Source organism: Gymnodraco acuticeps, unplaced genomic scaffold (genome assembly GCF_902827175.1).
Source record: "Gymnodraco acuticeps unplaced genomic scaffold, fGymAcu1.1, whole genome shotgun sequence".
In the NCBI taxonomy this organism is placed as follows: Eukaryota; Metazoa; Chordata; class Actinopteri; order Perciformes; family Bathydraconidae; genus Gymnodraco; species Gymnodraco acuticeps.
This window is the reverse complement of record NW_022991513.1, coordinates 2,613,439-2,639,060: the sequence shown is the minus strand read 5'-3', so window position 1 is coordinate 2,639,060 and position 25,622 is coordinate 2,613,439. Positions and strand designations below refer to the sequence as shown.

The window sequence follows — 25,622 nt, the reverse complement described above, 5'->3', positions numbered from 1 at the left end:
GTATTAATTTTGTCTAATATTTTCACATCTATTTCTCTACGTTTGTTTATGATGCACAATCTTAAAGGAACAATCCTTAACTTTCGCTAGTAAATGTATGTGTAATAAACTGTATTAAAAAGATCAACCAGACTGCTCTCTGCAGCGATGATACTTTCTGGTGGAGACCACACCCAACATTCAGCGCTAACTTTCGGGCTCCTCCCCCCTGACTGCCCCTTAACTTCCATACTCCCAAAAAAACTCCAGTGTTATCCTAAATCCGCGGTGTGATTTCTGCCACATTAAAAAGTAAGTTGTGTGAATTGTTAATGGTTGTAAGGTCTTACCACATCAGTCCATGCTGTATCTCTTACAGGATCATGTATCTCAGTTGCCCCTCTAGAGCACGGTATCCAGCCTCATCCCCATGTTTTGATGTTGTTGTTCGGACTTCTGGCTAACTTGCTAACTTTAGCTTAGCTGAAGTTATCTGGGAAACAGGCGAGCAAACCACTGTGGGAGATTTGGTGAAAATATGTTTTACAAGTAAAAGAAAAGAGTCTCCATGTGTGTGTGTTTGTGGATAACGGTAATCTAAGTTGCTAACATGGCCAAGATAACTTTATGGGACCATGGTGTTTTAAATGGCTATCTAAAATGATGGCGTTCGGCTTTTTACGTAAAGTTAAGAAACCTAGTGAAAGTAAACAAGCTTTCAGAATTAAGTATAGCTGAATATTCATTCAGCTATGAAGAATGAAGCTGGAGTTTGATTTAATATTATGTTGTCTCACATATCACTGTGTAGTAGCGTTAGCATAAGGCTAAGTCATCTCATCAGTTTTCTAATCATCCGTTACTTAATACATCTAAATCCATATTTTAGAAACCTCAGTTGTATTTAATGTTTCGTATAATTGAGCATATCAACGTGTGTTTGTATAAGGCAAATGTATGCAGGGACACCTCTTCAAAGCAAAAAACTAAAATGTATACCTAACCTCATGTCTTTTTCGCTTAAAAGCTAGGCATTCCCAGGTTCAGGCAGGTTGGGTTACATTTGCATTACAGGTATTAACATCATAACCCTGAAATGCCTGTATTTTCATAGATACAAAAGAAACACATGCCCTGTCTAAACAATAACATGCATGCAAACATCCCTATAAAGTGTTAAGTTTTCTACTGAGAAAGGCCATATTATCTAGAAGATGAGAAAATGTAAGGCTGTACATTTAGTTATTTGGTATAGATTTTTAAAACATAATCATACCGAGGTCAAGCAATAGGCAGGCCGGGTCTACAGAAAAGCCAATGTGATGAAGTAACTTGATTTATCAGGTATTTAATCAATACCAAAATCAGTAACGCCTTTCTGGTTATTAAAAAAAAGTTTTTTTTCTATTCAGGCTATTTACTATCATATATACCATTTTTTTATATTGAATTATTAAAGTATGTATCCATATCACCATTTTTTATTGTAGGTTAAAGTGTGTTTTAGAATATGGTTTTACATTTAATTTTGAGCTGCTACTTTTGTTCATTGCTTTCTAATTTATCACATTCTCACTTATAACCATTTTAAATCATTCAGCCGGATAACATGGGGTGTTGACGAAGAATTTGGTGAAAGAGGATTTCTATCCATTGCCACTAAGATGATCCACATGTAGCAGAGGAATTCAGAAGAGCTTCAGCGGAGCAGCAGAAATGTCTCCCAAGGTTCCCAGTGGCCAAGGCAGAGGGGATTATTCTGCAGTTCAAGTAGCTGTCCGAGTGCGTCCCCTGCTGCCCAAAGAGCTTCTTCACTGCCACGAGAGCTGCATCACCGTGGACTCGGAGCTGTGTCGTGTTACTCTGGGTCACGACAGACACTTTCTTTGCGACTACCTTTTTGAAGAAACTTGCTGCCAAGACAATGTTTACTCTTTGTCTGTTCAGCCGCTCATAGATGCCTTCTTTCAAGGTTTCAATGCCACAGTGTTTGCCTATGGGCAGACAGGCTCAGGCAAGACTTACACCATCGGGGAAGCTAATATCTGTAAGTGATTTATTTAATCTATTCCATCCAATGTCCACTTCAATTGTTGTCAGCTAAGTTTATTCTGTATTAAAGCTCAGTTTAAACATTTCATCCTTTTGCATAGGTCATAAAGTAAATCACACATTAGTTGGTCTTGTCCAACAAAGTATGCACTGTTCTAATCAAGTTTTACTCTGACAAGTTGTTGCCAATTGTTTGTTTTCTAATTGTGTTCGTAGGTTCCTTTAGAGATGAGGAGCAGGGTATCATCCCCAGGGCTGTTGCAGATGTTTTCAAGCTGCTGGATGAAAATGACCTCAATGACTTCTCTGTCCGCGTCTCCTATCTGGAGGTCTACAAAGAGGAGTTCAACGACCTGCTGGAAGTGGAGACTGCCAGCAAGGACATCCTCATCCGGGAGGATAAAGGCAATATTGGTACAAAATTGACAGCCGGATTTGACTTTGAGAATCTCTTTGTCGTTGTGATATTGAATATTATGCAGCATTTTACTTTTGACTATTGATTTATGAATTATTCTGCTTTACATTTTTTGTCTCTCTGTCTTCATAGTTCTGTATGGCGTGAAGGAGTGTGAGGTGGAGGGTCTTGATGAGGTGTTGAGTTTACTAGAGTCAGGAAACACAGCCAGGCACACTGGTGCAACCCAGATGAATCAGAACTCCAGCCGGTCACACACCATTTTTACCGTGTATATGGACCAGCGCCGGGGGGCCTCTCGCCTTTATGGGACTACTGCAAATTCTGGACCGCAAATGTTGTCTTCCAAGTTCCACTTTGTTGACCTCGCGGGGTCAGAGCGCATCTTAAAGACGGGAAACACCGGCGAGAGACTGAAAGAGAGTATCCAGATTAACAGCGGACTTCTGGCTCTGGGAAATGTTATCGGAGCACTCGGAGATCCCAAGAGGAAAGGCTCACACATACCATACAGGGATTCTAAAATCACAAGGTACATTTGAATAAGCTCAGGAAATACTAATTTAATTGATATACTACTGCAGCAGTGCAGGATTTAACAGTGTTTACATTTGCTTACGTGTGATGTTGTTTATAATTTAGGCATTACTACTATGTTGATCATATAATCCTTGATTCACCCAGGATCCTAAAAGACTCTTTGGGAGGAAATTCAAAAACCCTGATGATTGCCTGCATCAGCCCCTCTTCGTCAGACTTTGATGAGAGCCTGAATACACTAAACTACGCCACAAGGGCCAGAAACATTCAGAACCGGGCGACGGTCAACTGCAAGCGTGAGCCTGATAGGGTAGAAGGGCTGGAGCAACAAATAAAAGCCCTTCGCAGAGCCCTCGAAAACCGCCAGCGCTCAGAGACCCGCATCATTTCTCACGCGGATCCAAGCAGGAGACCTCGACTTGGAGAGGGAGAGATCAGCAGACTGCAGGCTCAGAGCGCCCACTACAGGACGTGCACAGACACTGCCTACAGGTGAGAGCACATTGATTGTGCAAGATGAATACTTCATTCTCTATTAAGTGGTAAGATCATTTGTGATTTACTATGTACAGTATATGTATAAGCCGTTGGTCCCAGTGCACAAGTTATTTCCTTTAAACAATGGTACTCAAATTACCTCCATAATATTAACTTTACTAATTCTCAAAAATATATCCTACTTAAATGGAAAATTCCATTAGGAGGCCAAATCCTACAAACAAGTATTACGCAGCGTCCACACGGCGGCGTGCGTTGAAACTTGCCGGCGGGCATGTCTGAAACTCGACCAACAACCAATCACATGAATCTCCCACCCCAGACACACAAGCACGCGGTTTGATTGGCTAGAGCTTGTACTGGCATATGATTTGATTGGCTGACGCTTCCGCCGAAGCTTCAAAAGTTGAACATTGCTCAACTTTTGAAGCGAGCAAAGCGAAGCAACGCTCCCACAATGCAGTTCGGCAAAGCGTGACATCACCCCATTCAAAGTGAATGGGCAGAAGCGTTGAAGCTTCAACGCACGCCGCCGTGTGGACGGGCCGTAAGAGTATCTGTTCAGCCAAAGCTCAATATATAGTAGCTTATGTCTTTTTTGTGATACAACTCTACTGACATTAAAACAACTATTGAAATAAAAGCTATACCTTTGCAATGCCATATTTCCTCCTTTTATCAACATTGCCTTTGTATTTTAGATACAGCCAGAGACCGGCTATGGCTATCGATTTTATCGAGTGTAGCTCTTTGCTAAAATAAAAGGACATCTTTGTTTACTGTTTCTTTTATATGTAAAACATGGCACCCTCTCTGGCAAACAGTGATGTTTGGTGCCATAAAGCTACAGGCAGTATCATCTTGACGAGGCTTCATTCACTGGAGAGTTTACTTGTCTCTCAGCATGACAATGACATGAGTTTTCCTTGAGTTTCATTCATTGTATGTTAAAGAGGTGCTGCCTTCTTTCACATAATCTATTTTAAATATAACCCAGGTTGCTGCGGGAGCTGCAGAGTGAAGGGGCTCTGAGTGCAGAGCAGAGTCTGAGAGTGAAGGAGTGGCTGTGCTCAGTGGAGGAGGAGCGCAGCGGACTGACCACGGACTCCGGACCTGACAGCGGCATCGAGAACAGCTCCAATGAAGACACTGTTGGGTTGAGGAGAGGCTGGCCCTCTGTGAGGAACCAGGTCTGTCTCTTTATTAAAATGTTTTAGTCATAACCCTAGGTACACACCACAAATATATAACTATATGTGTTACTAACTCAGGATCCAGAGGCTGCGGAGGAGAGGTGGAGCCTTGAGCATGGAGAGAAAGAGGAAAGTATGGACATGCTTCAAGCACAGATCCAGCGGCTGGAGGGAGAGAACACAGACTTTTTAGCTGCTCTGGAGGACGCTATGGAGCAATACAAGCAGCAGGTAAGACGCAGAGCAATTCTAATACTGTTTTCCCATTAGGGCATTTCCCAGAGTAATCATGGCATGACATATTTATGTATTTGGTCAAAACAGGGTAGGGTCAGATAGGGTGTGATGATCCTGATTATAATATAATATCGTAATGGACTGATTTTCACTTCAAGTTTTTGCTTTGTTGTCTTTGCTGATTTGTTACTTATTTGATTCATTTTCTTCTGTGTCAGAGTGATAAGCTGCAGGAGCAACAGGACTTGATAGCAGAGCTGCAGTGTCTGCTGTCCACTCCAGGGCTGACGGGCCTGGGCCATAACCTGAGACCCCGGCCTCACACAGCCCCTATCGGCTCCCTGGTACACAGTCAGAATGGAGGCAAACACAGACAGGTAACCAAGCAGCTAGTTCTTTGGCCTATGGTCTTGTGTGTATGTTTAAAGTGGACCTATCATGCTATATTTGAAACATATATTGTAGGGCCATACCTATACCAAACAGGTCTTGCATTTTAGCCATGCCTCATTTCGCTCTATTTGCTCTATTCCAGCCCTGTCTTCACAGGGGCTGATTCTGTGGCAAATGAGCTGCAGCTGACCACGCCCCCCTGCAAAGGAGGGGCCGAGTTAGGAGTGTCATGTTACCATGCTGTTACCATGCCACGGCAACCTCTCATTCCCCTGATAGGTGGAGAGTTGCCCATATAGGCGGAGCTCCCTGTTTCTGACGTCAGAACAATTTCAAATCTGGATCAGTCTGTATCATAACCATTGCAGCCCCGTTTTTAGAGATTTGGGTATGGAGGAAAAGAGAGAGGGTTGTGTTTTCTGACACTTGGTGAGTTCCCTGGAACACCGGGGACACATATTCATGTATAAAAGACGTACAAAAGTGCATTTTGCATGATAGGTCCCCTTTAAGGTAAAGTGGTAAGAAATAGAAGTATGATGTAGCTTCCCAATGTGTTGATCTGTGGGTTTATTTGTGTGTGCAGATCAGTCCAGTGGGCTACCTTGGTGATGGGATGTTTGGTGATCAGGATGGTAGCCTGTATGAGGAGCAGGAGAACCTAAGAGGAGCAGAGCTTGAGGACACAGAAGAAGAAGAGGCCAGACTTTACGACCTCAGCCTGGAGAGACGCCAGTATGTTGTGTTTCTAAGAAATCATGGCTTGCAACTTAGACTATTTAAATCAAGTGTTGATCAAAACAAAAAATACATGCACATGTGATCATGTTATGTGTGTGAAATATATGTGTAATGTTTATAATTCTGTCAGACAGGTGAACATGACCTGGACCAGGAGGAACGCGCTGTCAGGAGCACCAGCAGTGGGTGTTAGAGGTCTTATCTCTCTGCCTTATCCGGACCAGCACCGCTGTTTAGCCAGAAAAGCATGTACGTCGTTTTTTGCTTCCTTTTATTAGTCTCTACATGGTGTTTCAATGTTCACACATCAGCCAGTTTACACCCAAATAGAATTTGAGAAACCATATAGGGCGTAACGATCTGTGATGATACTTGAGGAAGATCTCACAGAAGGGTTTGAACCCTGTCTGCCTTCTTGAAGCTCGGTCACCTTCCTCATGACACCACCATGCTGACCTCCAGTGTTTTCTCTCAAATCTCTGTTTAGCCAACTCCAGTGCTGGGGAGACATCTGTGCGTGAAAGTCTGAAGAGTTTTGAAGGTGTTTCAGACAGGGGTCTTCTTCAGGCACAGCAGAAGATCAGGGAGCTCTCTGTCACCATCCGTATGAAGGAGGAACTCATCAAGGAGCTGGTCAAAACGGGTAACAATTCCCATTTCGTTTCCTTGGCTAAATCTTTTCCAAATAAAGTTTTCTTTTGTGTCTTTACACCTCACTTTTTTTTTTAGGTAAGGATGCTCAGGCCCTGAACAAGCAGTACAGCCATAAGATCACGGCTCTGGAGCGTGAAGCTGTTCAGGCTCGACAGGAGCTGCAGGAGGCCCAACGGCAGCTGCAGGATCTGGAGAGGCAAGAGAGGGACGTCAGCGCATCGGACAAGACCAGAGCTCAGGAATGTCGCAGGAAGATAGCTGCTGCTCAGAGCAAAGTCCAGGTTTGACTGCCACACCTCTGTATTTATACCTCATATTACATAGGCCTTGCCTTGTTATACATAGGCAAAACAACTAGGAGGTCATGATGCTGATTTGAGTTGATATTCGATGTAGGGTTCCAGGATTTAGATAAAATATAGAAGTGTGATTTGTCTGACTGATATCAAAATTGCTGTGTGATTCAAAATATTGGAGAGAATGTTAATTTTCACATCATTATTTTAGTTTTTCGATATATGATTAATGATCATGGGGGGATTTTTGCGTTGATCTTTCCCAAACAATCCTTTTTCGGAAGTTTGTAGAATTAATAGGCCCAAAAATAAGCTGCAACACCACAATACTTTAAAAATGGTGTTGTTGGGTTAGATTTGGCCTCCTGCGATTCAGATATCACACTAGTCAAAATATTGCTTTTTCAATAAAATTCCCAATAATTGTTCTGCCCTAATCTGAAAGAATAATGTTGTGCAAAAATACTGCACTATTCTTTATTTGTTTTGACCTTCTGAAATTGAAAACGTGTATGGTTTTGTGTTAGGTTCTCAGTCAGCGTCAGAGGGACACCGCTCGCCTCGCTAACCTTCCTGCCCAGAGCGAGCGGCGAGTGTTGGAGCTGGAGCGAAGCGTTCAGAGCATGAGGACGCAGCAGGAGCAGCTGCAGAAGAGGCTGCGCCAGGAGAGTCAGCAGAAACGACGTCTGGAGACCGAGATGCAAAGAAGAACCCACAGAGTCAAGGTACCTCGGCTGACACCCAAAGTATCAGTACTGAATAAGAGTTGGATTGATTCATCCCTACATATTGCAAAATAATAATTTTGTATACATTTTCAAATGGTGTTTTATCAGAAAACCAAGGCTCATTTAAGTCATTGTGTCGGGTAGCTAATTACAAATATTTAATATGATTTTAAATGCACAGTATCAGGAAACCGCTACAAAGCCACAGATGTGTTGTTATTTGTTTTGCTTTTAATTCCCAATTACTACATTTAGAACCAAGCTTGTTGAAGTTCATTGCAAATCACTATTTTTTTCTAAGTCGGAAAAAATACATCCCGGCCACGTCCAAACGTCTGGCAATGGTTTGTAGGAAAACATATTGATCTTTATCTTCCTTTCTTCCTCCTCTCCATCTCTTCTCTAGGAACTTGAGATTAAAAATGAGCAGCAGCAGAAGATCCTCAGGATAAAGACAGAGGAGGTCGCTGCCTTCCAGAGGCAGAGACGCAGCGGCAGTAACGGCTCTGTCATCTCATTGGAAGAACAACAGGTGGAAACTTCATGGAGATTATATCTCTAATCACTTTGAATGTATAGAAAACAAACTGCTTTAAAACTCCCCTGAAAATGTGTCACATTTGTCATTTTGGTGCCTTACATTTCTCTTGCTGGGCTGTCATTCCCCTTCATCCTCAGTTTGTGTGTCTGTGTCTCTATTTCCGCATGACCGGTTGGCTTTTTGTGTCTTGACCCTCTGTGAGCAGAAGATTGAGGAACAAAAACGCTGGCTGGATGAGGAAATGGAGCGAGTACTGGGCCAGCGGAAGGAACTGGAAGATCTGGAAGGAGAGCTCACTAAACGAGAAACAATCCTGGCCAAGAAGGAAGCCCTGCTTCAGGAACGCAGCGAACTGGAGACAAAGAGGCTTCGCTCCAGTCAGGTATAAACAACCACAAACAACTCAATTCAGTGACAAAGAAAGCAAGCACATGCTGAGCATTTTTTAACTCATTTTCTCCCCAGGCACTGAGTCAAAACCTGGTGACTCTGACGGGGCGCATTGAGTCACTTGAGCAAGAGTTGAGTGAGAGGAATGGACAACTTCGCAGCAGCAGTGCTCAAGACTCACAACAGATTCGTCAGGAGATCTCCAACCTGCGGCAAGAGAAAGATTCCCTGCTCAAACAGAGAGTGGAGCTGGACGATAAGCTGCGGCAGGGCAGCCTGCTCTCACCTGAGGTCAGATATCACTGGGGTTTAAGTACCAACAGAAAAAAAAGACCTATATAAGAAGGGATAGGATTTGTTTTTTGTTTTGTTATGGTACAGATAGCTTTTCTAATATGTGCAAGAGGAATATAATTGTATTTCAAAGTAAGAGATATTTCTGTTCAACAAACCTGAATTCAGGACTTACATGGCACTATTAGGAAATATGACTAGCCGTAACAAATCGGTGATAATGTCTGTTTTTGACTGAATGTTCACACTCTAATTAAGTCCATCTGTTCCCTCTTACATTTGAAGGAGGAGCGAACACTTTTCCAGTTGGACGAGGCGATCGAGGCTCTGGATGCCGCCATCGAGTACAAAAATGAGGCCATCACTCAGAGACAGAGACAGCTGAGGGCTTCTGCCAGTATGCTCTCCCAGTGGGAGGTGAACCTTATGGCCAAACTCAGTTACCTCTCGGCCTCTGAGACCAGAGCTCTGCTGTGCAAGTACTTTGACAAGGTCTGTACACAAATAAAAGAGATTCCGGCCTACATAACCATTACAAAATGCTATATGTACTACTTTCAATCGAAAAGCTGGCTGGTTGTTGATCACACCACACTAATGTTATTTGAGTATGAATAACATTAAACGACCATACTCCTTCCTGTTCCTTCCTTCCTGTATCCTTGTTGGATAAGACTCTTAATACATTCAGCAATATTCAGGCTGAACAGTGTTGCTGTTTCCTGCAGGTGGTGACTCTGCGTGAGGAGGAGCGTAAGCTGCAGCTGGCCCTGGCTGAGCTGGAGATGCAGCTGGACGAACAGCAGAAGCTGGTGCAGTGGCTGGACAACGCTCTGGATCGCACCCAGCTGGACACCGACCGCCGGCTCACACAGCAGCAGAAGGAGCACGAGAGGAGTGTGCAGCTCTTACTGCAGCAGTGTCGAGGTGCGGGTCACATGGACTAAAAATACATTTATTGTCTCTCACTAAATTAAAAGGTTTCCTGCATGTGTTTTTGTGCTTGCACCACCATAAAACATATTATAAAATCATCACTCTGGTCTAAACTGGACATATTTAAGGTTACCAGGTAGAACTGAAATTGAAGGTAATGCGAAAAGTCAAGTTCCATTTTTGTGTTAGAAAATATTTTTTATTTTGTATTACATTATTTACATAATCAACTTATAAAATAATCAAAACGTGCATACTATGGTGTGTGCCCCACAGACCAAATAGACGAGGGCCTGGCAGGAAGGCAGCGGCAGTATGAAGGATGGATTCATAACCTCAGCATGGAGCTGAACCACTACAAAGCAGCAAACCTGGAACTCAGCAACAAACTCAGGGAGCTCTGTGGTCCAGGCAGCCACCCAAAGGAGCATATTAAAGGTACAAGATCAGATCAAAGTGTTGTTGCTTTTAACATGTATGGTTACATAATCATTTTTCTCTGGAAGTTTTTCCTTGTACGATGTGAGGGTCTAAGGATAGAGGGTGTCGTTTCTCTCATACTGATATTCTGAACAATCTGTGCTGGTGTATTTGCTGTAAAGTGTCTCTACTGTAGGCTATTTTTATTATATGTACAGCACTTTGGCTCGACCAAAAATCGTTTATAAATGTGCTATATAAATAAAACTTGATTTGATTTGATCATTGTGTTTACAGCTTCCAGCAAGATGGCTTTGGCTATCCAAGCTATAATTTGCTTCTTGCCAAAAAAAAAAACTTGAGTGCAAATACACTTCCACATATCCTGAGGCACATCCACTTTTTTAAGATCATTTGTTACCCTCAGATCCTTACATAGATTCATATCAGCTTCTGTGCCTGTGTGGGAAAAGCTTCACTGGTGTATTGCTGAGGAACCAGTATACATCTTTCCTTTGGGCTAAAACTAATTATTATTTTCTTTATCCACCAATCCGCCGGTTATTTTCTCAACAAAAACAACTTACTCTTTAAAATGGCAGAAGGTAAAAAATAGTTTAAATATCCCCAACTTTCCTAAAGCCTGAAGTTACATCTTTAACATTTTGTGTTGTTGAATAGAAGACTCTTGTTGAAGGTATTCTTGCTTTTTAACCATAACAACGCATTTCCTTCCTTTCTGAGGACATGCACAACCCACACTCCAAACAGATGCAAATTAAGCAATGCAGTAGCATGAGCTAATACTAACTTCATAAATGTATCATCGTTAAGATTTTAGTTTACTTTTCGCAGGCTTTCTTTATGAAATGTTAATACAAAAACAATAACCAGTAGCTGCAGCTGTCTGATACATGTGTTTAAGTAAAAAAAACACAACATTTCTATCTGAAATGCTCAGTAGAAGTAAGAAGTTGCCTCAAAATGTAAATAGTTCACAAACATTTGACTTGAGTATATTGCTTAAGTTAATCGATCACATTTCCATCACTGCCGTCTAAGGTAAACGTTGATTTGCTTGCAGGGATGTCATTTGGCTTTCTGTTTCTTTGATCAGATATTTAGCCCTCAGATCTGTATTTTAACATTGGTTTTGATTCAGTAAGTTCCATGTAGTAGCATTCCTATCTGACGGCTCTAACTCTCCTTTTGATGTGTTGTCCTTCGATGTAGCATATGATGGAAGAGCAGCAGGCGTTGGCAGCATGGAGAAGTTGACCCGCTTCCCTGAGGACAGTAGCGGGGGCAGGAGCCCGGACCAGGCCTGCAGGTCCCGGGAGGAGATGCGTGAGCTGGTGAACACTCCCCTCCCGTCCACATGGAGGCGCTCCTCTCTCCCCACAGAGGAACCTGCTGTCATGGAGGAGCTGTGGCTCCAGGCAGCGGGGGACGTTCCTGTTAACCGTGTAGTTCAAACTGGGGCGGGGTCCTGGGGCGGGCCGGTCCCAATGCCTGTGGTGAAGTCTCGCAGAGAGTCGCGGCGCTCCAGCCTTAACATTGGACCACTGACTTCCAACAATTCATTAATTGATGTACGGAAGAATCCTGTCTGAAAAGAACTGTATTGTGGCCCTTAAAGTGGCAATAGACAACTTTTAACCCCCTCCCTTCCCAGCGTTACCAATGTTTTCATTTTCCTCAGAGCCTACTATTAACAACAAAGTTATTGACTTGGAAAAAAGCAAGAAATATTTTTGAAATATGTTATTATAATGAATTCTCAATGCTGCAGAGCATTATAATGTCCACAGCTTTTCTGCCAACAGAAGTCTCTCCGAACGACTCAACTACAAAGTTTTATGCAAATGATGCGCAATGACATTGCGACTGTTTTGTCATTATCTAGCAACTATTGGAGCTAGTGCTGGCTTCTTTCATTTACAAACAGCTGGCAACACTTCACAGGACACACTGCATTTTATTTTTAACAGCTTTGTGCCATAAACCAAGCCTTCATTTTCCCAGGAGATTTGCAGAATGAAAAGCGAGGCTTATAAGGTACCAATCTTAATGTTAATACCGTCATTACTCTACAGCCATTGTGCAATCAACATTATCTTTATAATCATGAGTTAAAACAACTTGTCTATTGCCAGTTTTGGGCGTTTCGCTTAGATTTTTGTTTTGTTTCAGAAAAGTTTGTCCTATAAATTGTCTTTAGTTTTTGTGTTTTGTACTTGTATATAACGTTTTTTTTAATAAGCAAGGACACCCACTAATTTTTTATATAAAGCACTTTCACTAAGGTAAAGTATTTGTTTCCATGTCATACAGAATTTGTAGGTATATTGTCCTGCCAACCGTGAACAAAGAGGAAGTATTTGCATCATGACAAACAGGATGTGCTCTAAACATGTAGTCTTGTGACCTTCTACAGTATTTTATATTAAAATGTTTTTCCTTATTACTTGTGCACATTATGTTTTTGCAATTTTTATTTAATGGCTGAGGTAATGTAGTCTTTGCATACAGCTAGAGCTTTGATGCAATGTTGCTTTCAGGTTTGTGGAAATGTGTTCAGTCGTACACTGTGTCTCAGGATTTTAACATGTGTTTGCATTAAGTTGTTTCCATAGTTCTTGTTATTGTTGGCCTTGGTTTCCTAAAATGTCGGTTTCAGACTGGACATGACTGTGTGGAGGTGTATGGTTTGCGGTTGCACACACCAGCATTCAGGATGTGGTTTGAGGAACTCCAGTTTGCAAATGTTCCAGTAGGTGGAGGTAAATACTTACCTCGACCAGCATGTGGACTTGTATGCTAAGTGTGTGATGTGGACACCTGTAGTGATTTACTATCTGCAACATGGCAAACATTCACTACATTCTGCCATGATAATGTGCTGTCCCAAATCAATTAGAAAATAATCAACAATGCATTTTACTATAATGAGTGCATGAAAATAATGATTCAGTAAGGAACAGTGTAATTTATTCTCTAATTTGGGATGATCCTGCATTGAATTGGAAGGATGGTTACCCTATCAACATCCTAGTTTCTGTTTTCATGTCCCAAACGAGCCAAAGTATAGGATGAAAAACTCAGGATCATTTCCTTTGAAAAAACAAATAAGACAAAGCTTTCTCATCTGCTTTTAACCTTTTTGCCATCATATGTATTGTTAAATGAACATTTGTTTACCTGGTCATCTCTCACTAGCTTGCAGAGAAATTCAACCTTGTGAGATGGGAGTGTCAAACAATCTGAGCAGCAGAGGGCGGCACATCCTCAAAACCTGAGTCCAATATTTCTGAGCTCATCTCCATGAGGGTCAGCAACAGTGTTATTTCACCCTGGACTAAAACTCGAAACCAAACCAGGTTAAGAGAAAGTGCAAGTGTTGGTAGTGAATATGTGCAGTTATAAAGGAGCATATGTATTTGTTTGAGCAATATGTTCAATTAATTATTTAAGTTTGTTTTTTATTAAGTTTAGCTTTTCCTGATCCTGAGAAGGGAAATGCAGCATATAGATAGACGGGTACAAACACAGAAGTACGAATACATATATAGTTTAATGGGTAATTACATTTGGGGGAATAATTACACAAAGAATTGCAAACCTTAAAATGGTCTAGAAATACAAAAAAAGCTGAAGTTGGGAAATATTTTGGCATGAATTTGGGCCAAATCATTTGTTTAATTATTGGATAGAGATGATCATCTTGACTGAGGGGCTGAGATGATGCATTTCATTTTGACAACATGTCTGAACCATAGCCATGTAATTAGTTAAGACTGAATATAAATATTAGCCATTGGGGAACAATCTTTCGTGTACAGTGGCTCTTATGATTTTTCCCAAAAATATGTTTTTCTTTACTAAATATGAATACGGGGTTGGAGAGCACAGACTTGATGAGCTTTTTGTGTGTGTTTGGTATCTTTCCTTCTTATCTGGGCAAGCAATGCTAATATTTCTAGAGACTGGCTTTAATGTATATGACTCAAAAATTGATATATTATTGACTTAAAATGTGTATGAGATGATGAAAGACGAGAAGACTCAACATTGGTCTGAGGGATACATACAAAACTGAATCTACCTGTGGATTGTTGCCTGCACAGGGTCGGGCAGTGGGTGAGAACACAATTATTTTTGTTCTTTATTTTTTTCTGGAGAAATTCAAAATTGCGACAATGGTTTGCAAAACTCGAAGCACTCTGGTCTCCCACTGTTTGTTTTAACTCCCACAAGGGGGCGGCAAAGTCAGATATTTTCCAATTCTGTATAATGGCTTCAAGTCTAAAGTGTATTGTTTAAAAAGCTAAATCAAGTGATGAACGCATGCTTCTACATATTATTGATTAACAGTTGCTGGATTTCCTTTTTAACAATGTCATATCATCCATGGACTTAAATTGAAATACCTAAACCATTTAATGACAGAATACTAAGACTAACATTTTAACAGTTGGGTTCATGGTGATATACAAATAAATATATAAACCTATATCACTACAGTACAGTTCCTATTGGTTCGTGCATTGTTAATACAAGCTATTTCTAAACATCGCACTTCCACTCACGGGGACCACCTGATTGGTTATCAGCGACTTGCCGTCAGTGTGACGTCAGCGCAGCCTGAGGGGGAAAAAGGCAGCGAGGAGGTGAGAGGAGATCACTGGAGGCTCCGGCAGGGACTCAGGACCCCGGACTGAAGGGACCCTCGCTGCTCACACTGCGGAGGAGGCCGTCCCACCTGCTAGAGAAAACCCTCCTGAACACGGATACAAACACACCATTCAACAAGGATAACCTCACACACAGCCCGCCGCGGACACCCAGCCTCGGCAGGAGGTGTGGGATTTATCGATCTGATCCACACCTGTTCGTCAAAGCGAGGCTGCACACCAACTCATGTGTCGTCCTGCACATCTGGAGTCCGAGAGATGCTGCCCACCGTCCTCAGCACCACATGTGGATGTTTTAGTCTCCATGGATGCAGGAGACACAATGCGAGTGGAGGTGAGTGTTTTGGATTCGGTGGTACTGTTCATATCCACATCATGCATGTTTTTTAAATGAATGCATCTCATTGTCAGCCTGCAGATGCTCTGGCCTGAGACAGATTTTAGGACCAGGGTGTTTGATACTGCATTAATTCAACCATATTATGTCCAAGTCTAATGCTTCATACATGGTTCATAGTTAAAGCCAGATAAAGTCAATAGGACTTTTTAGGTATTTTGCAGTAAAATCTCACAAGGAGTAAATCTATAAAATACGGGTTGACCAATTTGACAAAAACACAATTAGGCTTTTATGGTAACAATGAAGGCCTGCTAAACCGAGAGCCCTACAGTAGATTGAGTTCATAAAGACAACTTCACACCCATTAGGAGCTTTATTAATGTGCCTTGCATGTCTGAAATGGACTATAGACACAGACTCAAGTATGTTGTATTTTGGACATGTTAATTTGTAAAATTCTATTATCATTTAAGTAATTTGTGAGAGTTTTCTTCTAGATATACAAAGAAAGTGACGCATGCCTTGTCAGTGCATTTAGTCCCCAATTAAAATGACTGACGTCAGACTACTGACAAGCGTGAGTTCATCACGAGGTTAATTTAAAATGAAATAGATTATAATTTAAATCCATATAATTATAAGAATGAAGGTCAATTTAGAGAAAGAAAAGCATACATATGAGTTTGAAAATGGAGTGATCCTCAAGCCTAAGAATTCAGCATAATTTAATCAGCATGATATCAATAGAATAATCCCAGTTCGTTTGGAAAAGCAGAAGAAACTAAGAGATAGTATCTTTCATAAATGATTACGAGGAATGCAGGCCTGTATGGCCTTTCTGACAGTGTCCACATCCCAAATATAGGTTTTATAGTCTTTACTGTAGAGATTGGGCTTTAATAAAAACACATATGTGGAGCTAAAGGGGTTAAACTCGGGTCCCTTCTTATTGCAAAGCAGGGGGAATTTAATCTACAGTATTATTTAGCAACATAAAGTGCAATATGGTTTCCACAATGCTTGTCATCAGCCTGTCACTCTACCACACTTGGTCATAGGTAGCTAGTTAGTCATAGGATGAGTGAATGGTTTAATCTAAAATGTTAAATAATTAGTTGAAAGACCTGCCAGATGTTTAAATGGGTATTAAGATCATATTTGTCTTTGTATGAATAGCTTAAAAAAGCTAGTTTCAGTTGGTTTTGAAACATTTGTGAAATAATGCTTAGTATGAGATATTATAGTTTTCCAAAACCTAATTCTGCTGGTTGAAAACAGTTTAGGTTGAAGCCTATGCCCATGTTTAAAGTAAAGTATTAGGGTATTATTCACTCTGTAATCATTTTTCTTTGTTCCCAGGCAGCTTCAGACTTACCATTTCTGTCAACAATGGAGCCTGTTCCTATCTTTGGTTATCTAGCTGTATGAGTGTTAAACCTCCATCATAAAGCTAGATAACCGAAAGTAGGAATGACCTCCAAACCTTCAGCTTCCTGTGTTAATGAGAGAGACAAACACCAGAGGACATCATGTCTTTTCAGGTGGGTTACACTTTTATTTGGACTCTTGGTTGTACAAAATGGGCACTTTTATGATATCATTTTAGGCATCAGGAAATTGTTTTCTGATGTAAACCAAGATTAATCAACAATGAAAATAGTTATTAGTTGCACGCAAAAATACCTTAAACTAGTTCTATGGCATTTTATTGTAATCGCTTAAACACCCCTGTGTAATATGCTTTGAAAATATCCCTTCTTATGCTTACTGATTTCATACATATCTAATTTCACTTTGGTTTCTTGTTCAGCCTCTCAAACAGTATCAGACATCATGTGTTTACCCATCTTAGAGGCCACAAATAAGATTGCGTTCTCACAACACAAGCAATATTTACTCTTTCTTGTTTTGGTTTGTGAGATTTAACATGTCAAAGGACATCACTTTTCTGAAGGATTTTTTCTGTCATCTATGGGGATTGGGGAAATATAAGAATAATTATTTAGACATTCTTCCCTGCTGTATGTATTCAAACACCCATACATTTTGCTGTCCCAGCACACTTCCCTTAAACCTATAGACTTTATTACCTGATCATAGTAAATGTGTGCTGTCAATACTGCACATTTAATGCAAAAATATGATGCATAACTCTTTAGATGTGCATAACTTTGGAAGTTGTATATCTTTCTATGCTAGAAGACATATTTTAAGCAACATTTATATTCACTGTGACACAGAGGACCTCACATTGCTTCCCAAACCCCTGTCCTGTACATTTGAAATAACGTGAAATATTAGAATAAATGACAAAAAAGTACAAGCTATAGGCAACAAAAGAAAATAGTCTGCATGTGACTGATAAGATACAAAACAAAAACCATCAATTGGTGTGAAGAGGCCTAATTTCTATATTTCCCAAACCAATAATTTAATTTCAAATTACTCAGAACATTTTAAGGAGATTTATTGTATTTATTCTCGGGGACTTTGCATGAGATGACAACATAAATCCCATTACAGCAGAGGGTACAATATTTTGTATTCATTACAGGAATCATTTCATGTAAGGACACAATGTGCAGCAGTTATGTGCTGGCAACAATTTCATACAAGGTGTTGGAAATGCAGAGAAAAACTCAAATAATGTCCAAAGCAGTGACTTCTTAACTACACAAAGCCTGTGTCGGACGGTGCAGGCTAGACCTCCTTCACTGCCAGAACATCATGTTGTCTTTATGGAAGCCATCTTGATGGAGTCTCTCTGCTGCCTCTAAAATGGTTGTGTTGGCACACAGCAGCCGCTCTAAATGCTCCATCGTTAGCTGTGGGTCAGACTTTAATCAGCGCTGTCTTTAAGGCTTCCTGTCTTACAACACGTCTCCTCTGTGGTGTCATCTCACTAACTAAGAGATGTAATTAGTGAGGTCACATTACTGAGCCCTGTAAAAGGTCACTCAATGAGTCGGTGTACATAAACCGATTCTGTGATTGAACCGTAAATGAATGAATCAGTGATTCGACTGGTAAACAATCTTATGACATTTGATTTGATTAAAGCTGATGTTCCTGGATACCTGACTTCTCCCTAAGGTCACAAGTGCATGTGGAAATAGTAATGAGTCTTATTAGTTCAGAAGTTTAGAGAAACAAAACAGTGTTGCAGATGTGACCTTTAGGTATCAGACAAGTCATTTACAATTATAAAACCATGATTCAGATACTACAAGTTAAAATTGTGTTTTTTTTTTTAAGTAAGCAAAACAGATCCTTAAAAAAGTACATTCAATATATTCCGACATCTGTTTATCCGCATGTGGTATTCTAAACTCTGTACCTTTTAAGGTCAAAAAGCAGTTTAAGAAATTCCTGCAATCACCTGTCAGATTTAATATGACCACGTCTTCATTATGTCAGATTACACTCATATCAAAATGGCAAAAATAAATGGATAAATAAAATATCTAAATGAATTATTTTATTGAAAAGGTTGGCAGGTAAAAATGAAGTAATTAACACTGAAAACAGAATGCACAGTATGCCTTTAGATGCTTTTGTATGTTGCCTGTATTTACCTGTTCCTTTAAAAAATGACAAACAGCATCACCTTTAAAATAAATAGCCCAAAATATTGTTAGCTTGCATTTACTGTAATTATTTGAATTATTATTATTTTAAAAATATTGTAGATAATAAGCCCTGTTAGGCCCTGTTAGGGCCCTTATATGAAACTTATTTGTGAGAACTGCTCATTTTAGCAGATAATTGAAGGCCTTCATTACAGTCTCCTTTTGTTAATATTCTACAGAGCCAATCAGTGAAGAAACTTAATAATTATTGTTTATCATTTTAGGTTTAAGGTGTAGAGATCACTAACCATTTGTCTCATCAACATGAACATATATTTGTCAACAAGATTCCTCATTAAAGCGGTGTTACAGTGCAGAATAAAGTGATATGAGTTTTCGTTAATAAGCAATAAACAAATTATAAAGAAGTCCGACTGGAGCAGTAGGCCTTTATTTCACATTTACATTTTGTACACTTTTCCAAACAGACCACAGCTCAGATGCTGATTAATGAAGATTTATGATAAAGAAAATGTCTCTTCTTTTACCGCCATTTTAAACATGTCCATTAGTTTCACCTTTACAAACACAAGGCGTAATCTGCGGGTTTAATTGTGTATTTACAGTTCGATGCAATTACATATTTGTCATTAAAAATCCGGGCTAATTTACCCGGGTTATTTTACAAATACAGCCCAGAGACAATAAACTACTTACTGACAGAGTGGTGTGTTTTATCCTCAGTGTTGAAACAGGGAATCTAGCTCTCACAATCTGCGGCGACATGAACGCTTCTGCAGAAAGTCTCTCTGAGCGCTCTCTGTTGGTCCCTCCGACAAACCTTCGCTGTGCTGGGATAAAGCAGGCTTGACAAAAAACCCACAAGTGGCCTCACAAAGATGGAAAATAAAGGAAATAATCACGCAAGTCCAGCCGATAATGAATAGGAGCCAGACAAGCTCTGCATATTAACATAATTGCATAGAAACGAGGGGAGAGTATTTAAAGGCGCAGCAGCACACAGCGCCCCTTCATCCGCTGTTATCTGCCTGTCTGGAGAACAAAATGAATATTTAAATTATAGACAGAGAAAATGAACAGTCAATTATAATGGCGTTTTTAATACAGGTGCAGTAGGCTACGTAGATTTTCTATGATTCGCCCTAAAACCTGAACGTTCTATGCTCTGCCGAGGCCTTCACTAAAATCTTTTTTATTTTTTTAATGCAGCCTACAAACTGGTTTGTAAAATAACAAATCTTAAAATCGTTAGTCCTACTCCCCCTGCCACCATCCAACCTGCCCTAAAAAAAAAAAATCAACCTGACACCAAAAGTTGTATAAGAATTTGTCAAATATTCATTTTCTGAAACATGAAAAAGGGAAATAGTTTCAAAATCTGTCTCCAAATTGCCAGGATTTAAACTCATGTGGGGATAATACTGAATCATGTAATATGTAATTATTTCTTGTTAGGTCATACATGGACAATAATTAAATGATAGTTTAAAGATACTGAAAAAAGCCAACAGACTCCCACTATGTGTACAGGTTACATTTTTAGAAAGTATACCTTCCCGAAACAGTAAAAGCATGTCCATATTGGAACAAACTCTTACTTTTCATATTTTAAATTGTAATGCTGTTGACCTGTCATATTCAACACACCACCTACTTCCAGACTAAATATCTGTGTTGAAACGTTGCAGTTTAGTTGACAAAGGCAAGGATTTGTTTTAATAGTCTGCACCATTGCTTGAAAAATAAAAAGGGGTACTGTTCCTTTATTAGACACCAGGCTGTAATTAGACAAGATGCTGGGGGAGGGGCAGGTGTGAAGCCTGGTGATAATATATGAGCTCATACAATAAAACACTGTGACTACCAAAGAGCTTGATTAAAAATGAGTTTTAATCAGAGTTTTAAACATTTCTGATTACTCAGTTTGACTTTAATATCAGCCTAGTATGTAATGTGTGTGTTTTATTGTCAGAAATATCTGGAATTAGGTTGGAGCTAATGTGATTTGGAAACGTCTCACTTCTTCTTTATTCCTTTCACCACTCAGTGCACAATCCCTCGTGTCTGTAATGAGCCTGTTAATTATGTAAAAACAATAATTGATACAATTCCCAATAAGGCATTTTTAGAAAAAAACAGACCGTAGTCAGATTTCCAAGCCAATTAACTGACCTATACAACACATTTGCACCTGTACTTAAAAAAACAAGTGTTGTTGTTTTGTCTCCTGATGAACAAACACAGTGCAGCGTCTGAGAGGATGCAGCTGCAGGAGACCTGTTGGTAAACAGTAGTCTGCGTCCACATTATCATTCTGATCCTGGCTTTGCTCCACAATGGCTGCTTTGTGAAAGGAGCACTTGACAAAGGTCTGCCACTTCTTTTTCCCAACGTTGTTATATGTGAGAGGGCGCTGCAGTGAAGCCCACGTGGGAAGTGAGGTGGGAACGTCAGACCAGACAGTGGCAGATGCCTGCATTAGCACCGCAGCCATGAGAGTGTCTCCTGGAAAAGTTGCCCCTTTGTCTTGCTGCCTCTTTATGTCTGTGCTGACTCTCTCACAGTCAGTGTATGGCTGTGTGGTCTCACTCCAGAACTAATGTTAATGAAAAAGAAAGAGGCCATTGTGTCACATGATCATCCTTGATTCATGTTACTTGACTCAGACTGATGAATTGTAACTATTCTCAAAACAACAATTCATAAACAACACACAACTTATTATTCACAGAATCAAATAAATTGAAAGCCAAAAGTAATTACATCCAACTTTGGAACTGGACATAAGAAGACAATATGATAAAATAAAACCAAACGTAAAAAAAATAATAAAATATGAATAAATAACAAAAAAACAGCATAAAATCTTTAAAATTCAAATAGACTCTAAAATGTGTTACTGGGGTAAATTACACTGAATGCACACTTTGTTGAAGTATGCTGCATTGGCTGTTTTGTTTTCTGTTGTGAGACCTCACTCTCACAAAGCCCAGGTTTCACAGTATAACCTGCGCCTCCTGATCCAAACAGGACAAACAGCCTCGTACCTCAGCACCAGAACCTGAAGGACTCAGGGCTGAAGGACGTTGTATGTTTTACGTCCCTGCAGCCCCCTCTCCCCCCAAAAGGACACCACAGCTGCAATCCTGTCTTAATCTGGGGATAAACATGATTATCCTGCTATGGCTTGTTCTTGGCTTTGTAACGGCGACAGGGGACCTTTCACAGCTCCCTCTTTTCCCATGGTCGAGTGGGTCTGGGCAGCTAAGACCCCCGATGTGGACCAGTCACCATTCATAGGCTTTAGGTTGGAGCAAACATGCTGCAGGTTACAGCGACCCTGAGAGAGGGAGATAACATATTAGACACATTATAATTGAGCTGCAGCTTGTACTCATGTCAACTGTTAAAAGACATTATAGTACACACATTTAAAAAAAGTAGAAAACATGTTTTTTAATAATACATAGTATTTAAAAGTAAGTTATTACAATTGTTCATGTTAATATTATTATTATTATTACACTGTTTTTAGTTTGTGTAGTGGTTGTATTTGTTAATTTACTTTATGATATTATAACAATCTGTTTCCTTGTTTAATTACAGGACAATTCAAACAGAAATGTAATTGCAATGAAACACTTTATGTTCATTAATATGACCAAACAATTTATCTCATGGCAACAGTCTATTATATACATTTTGTGTATGGGCAGATAGCTTGCACATCTTCCGGCGCAAACTGAAAACTCATCTCTTTCGACTCCACTTCGAGCGTTAGAACTATTAACGAAGCACTTTTATACTAATAAAAGACTGGCTTACCTAAAGCCAGTTGAGTAGCACTTGAAATGTTTGGCTCTATGAAACCTGATGTACTTATATGATTCTGTTTTCTTCAAGGTTGTGTCTTCCTGGTCGAATGTACTTATTGTAAGTCGCTTTGGATAAAAGCGTCAGCTAAATGCAATGTAATGTGTCACATTTTTATTACTTTATCTAAATTGTATTGATCCCTCACAATCCCCCAGACAGGATTAAGAGAAAACATTTGTTCACAGAATCAAAAATGATTGTGGGAACTGAATCACTGAAAATATCTCTAGGAATGGATTTCCATTCTGCCCCGCCAGTCGTTCAGACTGTCAGTCAAGTTCAAGTTCACAGGGGTGGAAACGTCTCGACTCCTCATTCACTTCTTCCCCCCCCCCCCCCAAAACCCTGCCTCTCTGCAGTGACTGCATGGCGTTACTATGACAGAGGGCCTGTGGCGTTGTTATGGTAGCGGTCTGCTTGGCCTGGCTATGTGCTGGTGAAAAGGACAGCCTGTCAGAGAGAGACTCGGGTCCCCCCCCAACAGCTGGGCACAGGAACCCCCCCCCCCCCCCCCCCCCACGCCATAGCCAGACCCCCTCAGGCCTTTCAAACATCACCCAGACCCTGGGAACACCAAGAATTTCACATTCATCATGCTCACACACACACACACACACACACACACACACACTGGACACGCCTCTCTCTACCTCCCGAACTAACTCTAGTGTCAATCCATCCACCACTTAACATCACTCTTCACATACACTTCCAGCCGCCACACACACTCACACACACACACACACACGCACACGCACACACACACACACACACACACACACTTCGTCTTGCTACACCTCACTTTACTATGGCTACCTGTAATGAAGTATAGGATTTCAAATTAAAAACTGAAATAAAAGAGCCTGGGAAGCTAAGCTGTGTGTGTGTGTGTGTGTGTGTGTGTGTGTGTGTGTGTGTGTGTGTGTGTGTGTGTGTGTGTGTGTGTGTGTGTGTGTGTGTGTGTGTGTGTGTGTGTGTGTGTGTGTGTGTGTGTGTGTGTGTGTGTGTGTGTGTGTGTGTGTGTGTGTGTGTGTGTGTGTGTGTGAAAAAGAGGGAGATAGATTTAGTTGAGGTCTCATTCAACTTTGAGCTTGAAAGGCTGATGATTTGCATAAACTGCATGCTGTCTGAGGTGCTCGGGGGTGGCTGCCATACTGAGAAAAGATATGAGGGAACATGAAAAAAAAAGAAAGCACGATCCTGCTTTGTGAAGCTGCAGGAAGAAAGAGGAGGCTTGAATAAGAGAGAGGGTGAAAATTGGCAAAGAAAGGGTCTTACCATGTCTCCCAGTGGGATTAAATTGTCCGGGAACCTCTTTATATATAATTTGGTGAGTCTGGCAGCGGCATGGCTGCGGGCTGATCTCACATCAAGCTGAAATGTGCTGGGATGATGCAACCAGTTGGAGAAACGTGTAAATGCTCAGAGTGGACATCACTTTATCTGACTCTATACATGTCAATGTTGAATTGCAGAGCTTATTCGGATTTCTTATGTTTATGTCTGTTTTTATTTTTTAGGAAAGGACCATAATGATGCAGCTGTGCAGCGGAGGCTCGTCAGAGCGTGTATCAGCGTGTTAATCACACGGACTCAACGGACAACACATGGGGCTTTGTCTCTGTGCGACTCAGCTGCAAATACAGCTCAAGCCACAGTTCATACACTGTCTGCCATTAAACCTTTGCATAAATGAGTTTTGATTCTGAAAAAGAACATATTCTAGATATAATTATATTCAAGTGTTATTTATTTGCTTTTTGAAAATTACTTTTGAAAAATGTGTACAAATGCAAATGGATTTGATTGAAATGTGAGCTTTGATTGATGACACAGCTTCCTCTAATTAAAGTAATATGGACTTTGTTTTTTGTAGTTGAATATGTGTGATGTCATCCGCATTGGGATGAATACATGTCCCTTAAAACACTGCTGTTAATTTATTAAAATGGCATTATAGCATTTGAGATTATCAAGTGATCTGAATGACATGTTTTGCTCTTCCCTTAATAAAGTTAATGTTTGAGAAATATGATTACTGTGTTATTATTTACAGTGTTTTTGGACAGAGACGTTTTAGTCTGCATGTTACATTTGTATAAAAATGACTCTTGACACTGCAGGGTGGTACAAGGAAGGAAATCATCTTTTTTTACATTCACCTCTCAATACAATATAAAAATAGACGATACAATGTGCAATATGTTTACCGTATACTACCACCTTTAATACTTTCACCTGGCCGCTATATTTCTTTACTGTTTCTGGTACTGGATGTTTATTTTGTAAATTGTGTTATTTCTAGTTTTATATTTTCATATTTTATGCATGCTTCTTAAGTTATACTAAGCTATCTTTGGTTCTACTAACGTGGCAACAAATGTAAATGTCCCCTCTGTGGGACAAATAAAGGCATTCTGATTCTGAAACCAGGGAATAGGTAAATACTGTTGGTCGAAAAGGGCCTCTGAGCCCATGAATGAAAAATTGCACACGATAAGTGATGAATAAATGTAAACTAAATGTATATGTTGTCTGAAACTTTCAATACAATGTTATTAAAAATGAGTTTTTAAGCTTAATCGTAGGCCTCTGCTAAGTGTCGCACTAACTTGCTCAGATTTAGCCATCTGATGAATCCTCTAAAAATGTTATTAAAATAACATATGTAACGAAACATATGTATTCATAGAAATTATATAAATAATACAAGCCTAACGTAAGACCTCACCTCTCATCTGTACCACAAATCAAGTCACTTTTTCATCTTCCTCTAATGTCATTCAATAATGAGATGATGTAATCGCACATG

At 40.1% G+C, this 25,622-nt stretch overlaps 1 protein-coding gene and 1 long non-coding RNA gene across 2 annotated transcripts; both read left to right on the top strand.

Moving 5' to 3' along the window:
* The first annotated feature begins 212 nt into the window (after positions 1–212).
* kif7 (kinesin family member 7) lies at positions 213–12,783 on the top strand. The gene is made up of 20 exons (XM_034196849.1): positions 213–291; positions 1,580–2,026; positions 2,248–2,445; positions 2,582–2,981; positions 3,134–3,481; positions 4,485–4,677; positions 4,759–4,911; positions 5,136–5,294; positions 5,897–6,045; positions 6,182–6,300; positions 6,539–6,694; positions 6,781–6,986; positions 7,529–7,726; positions 8,136–8,261; positions 8,476–8,652; positions 8,736–8,951; positions 9,240–9,446; positions 9,683–9,881; positions 10,167–10,328; positions 11,544–12,783. The coding sequence occupies exons 2-20, from the start codon at positions 1,696–1,698 to the stop codon at positions 11,921–11,923; spliced, it is 4,077 nt and encodes a 1,358-aa protein (XP_034052740.1). The 5' UTR covers positions 213–291; positions 1,580–1,695; the 3' UTR covers positions 11,924–12,783.
* Positions 12,784–14,990: 2,207 nt separating this feature from the next.
* LOC117533352 lies at positions 14,991–24,840 on the top strand. Its single transcript, XR_004567046.1, has 3 exons — positions 14,991–15,338; positions 16,704–16,885; positions 24,331–24,840. It is a non-coding gene; the product is annotated as an uncharacterized LOC117533352 (long non-coding RNA).
* The last annotated feature ends 782 nt before the right edge of the window (positions 24,841–25,622 follow it).

What these genes read in the sequence shown, in the direction of transcription:
- kif7 (XM_034196849.1), top strand. Translation starts at nt 1,696, where the DNA reads ATGTCTCCCAAGGTTCCCAGTGGCCAAGGCAGAGGGGATTATTCTGCA. An exon ending in GGAGGATAAAGGCAATATTG is followed by an intron (nt 2,446 to 2,581) that starts GTACAAAATTGA and finishes CTGTCTTCATAG; the next exon opens with TTCTGTATGGCGTGAAGGAG. An exon ending in TGTGCAAGTACTTTGACAAG is followed by an intron (nt 9,447 to 9,682) that starts GTCTGTACACAA and finishes TGTTTCCTGCAG; the next exon opens with GTGGTGACTCTGCGTGAGGA.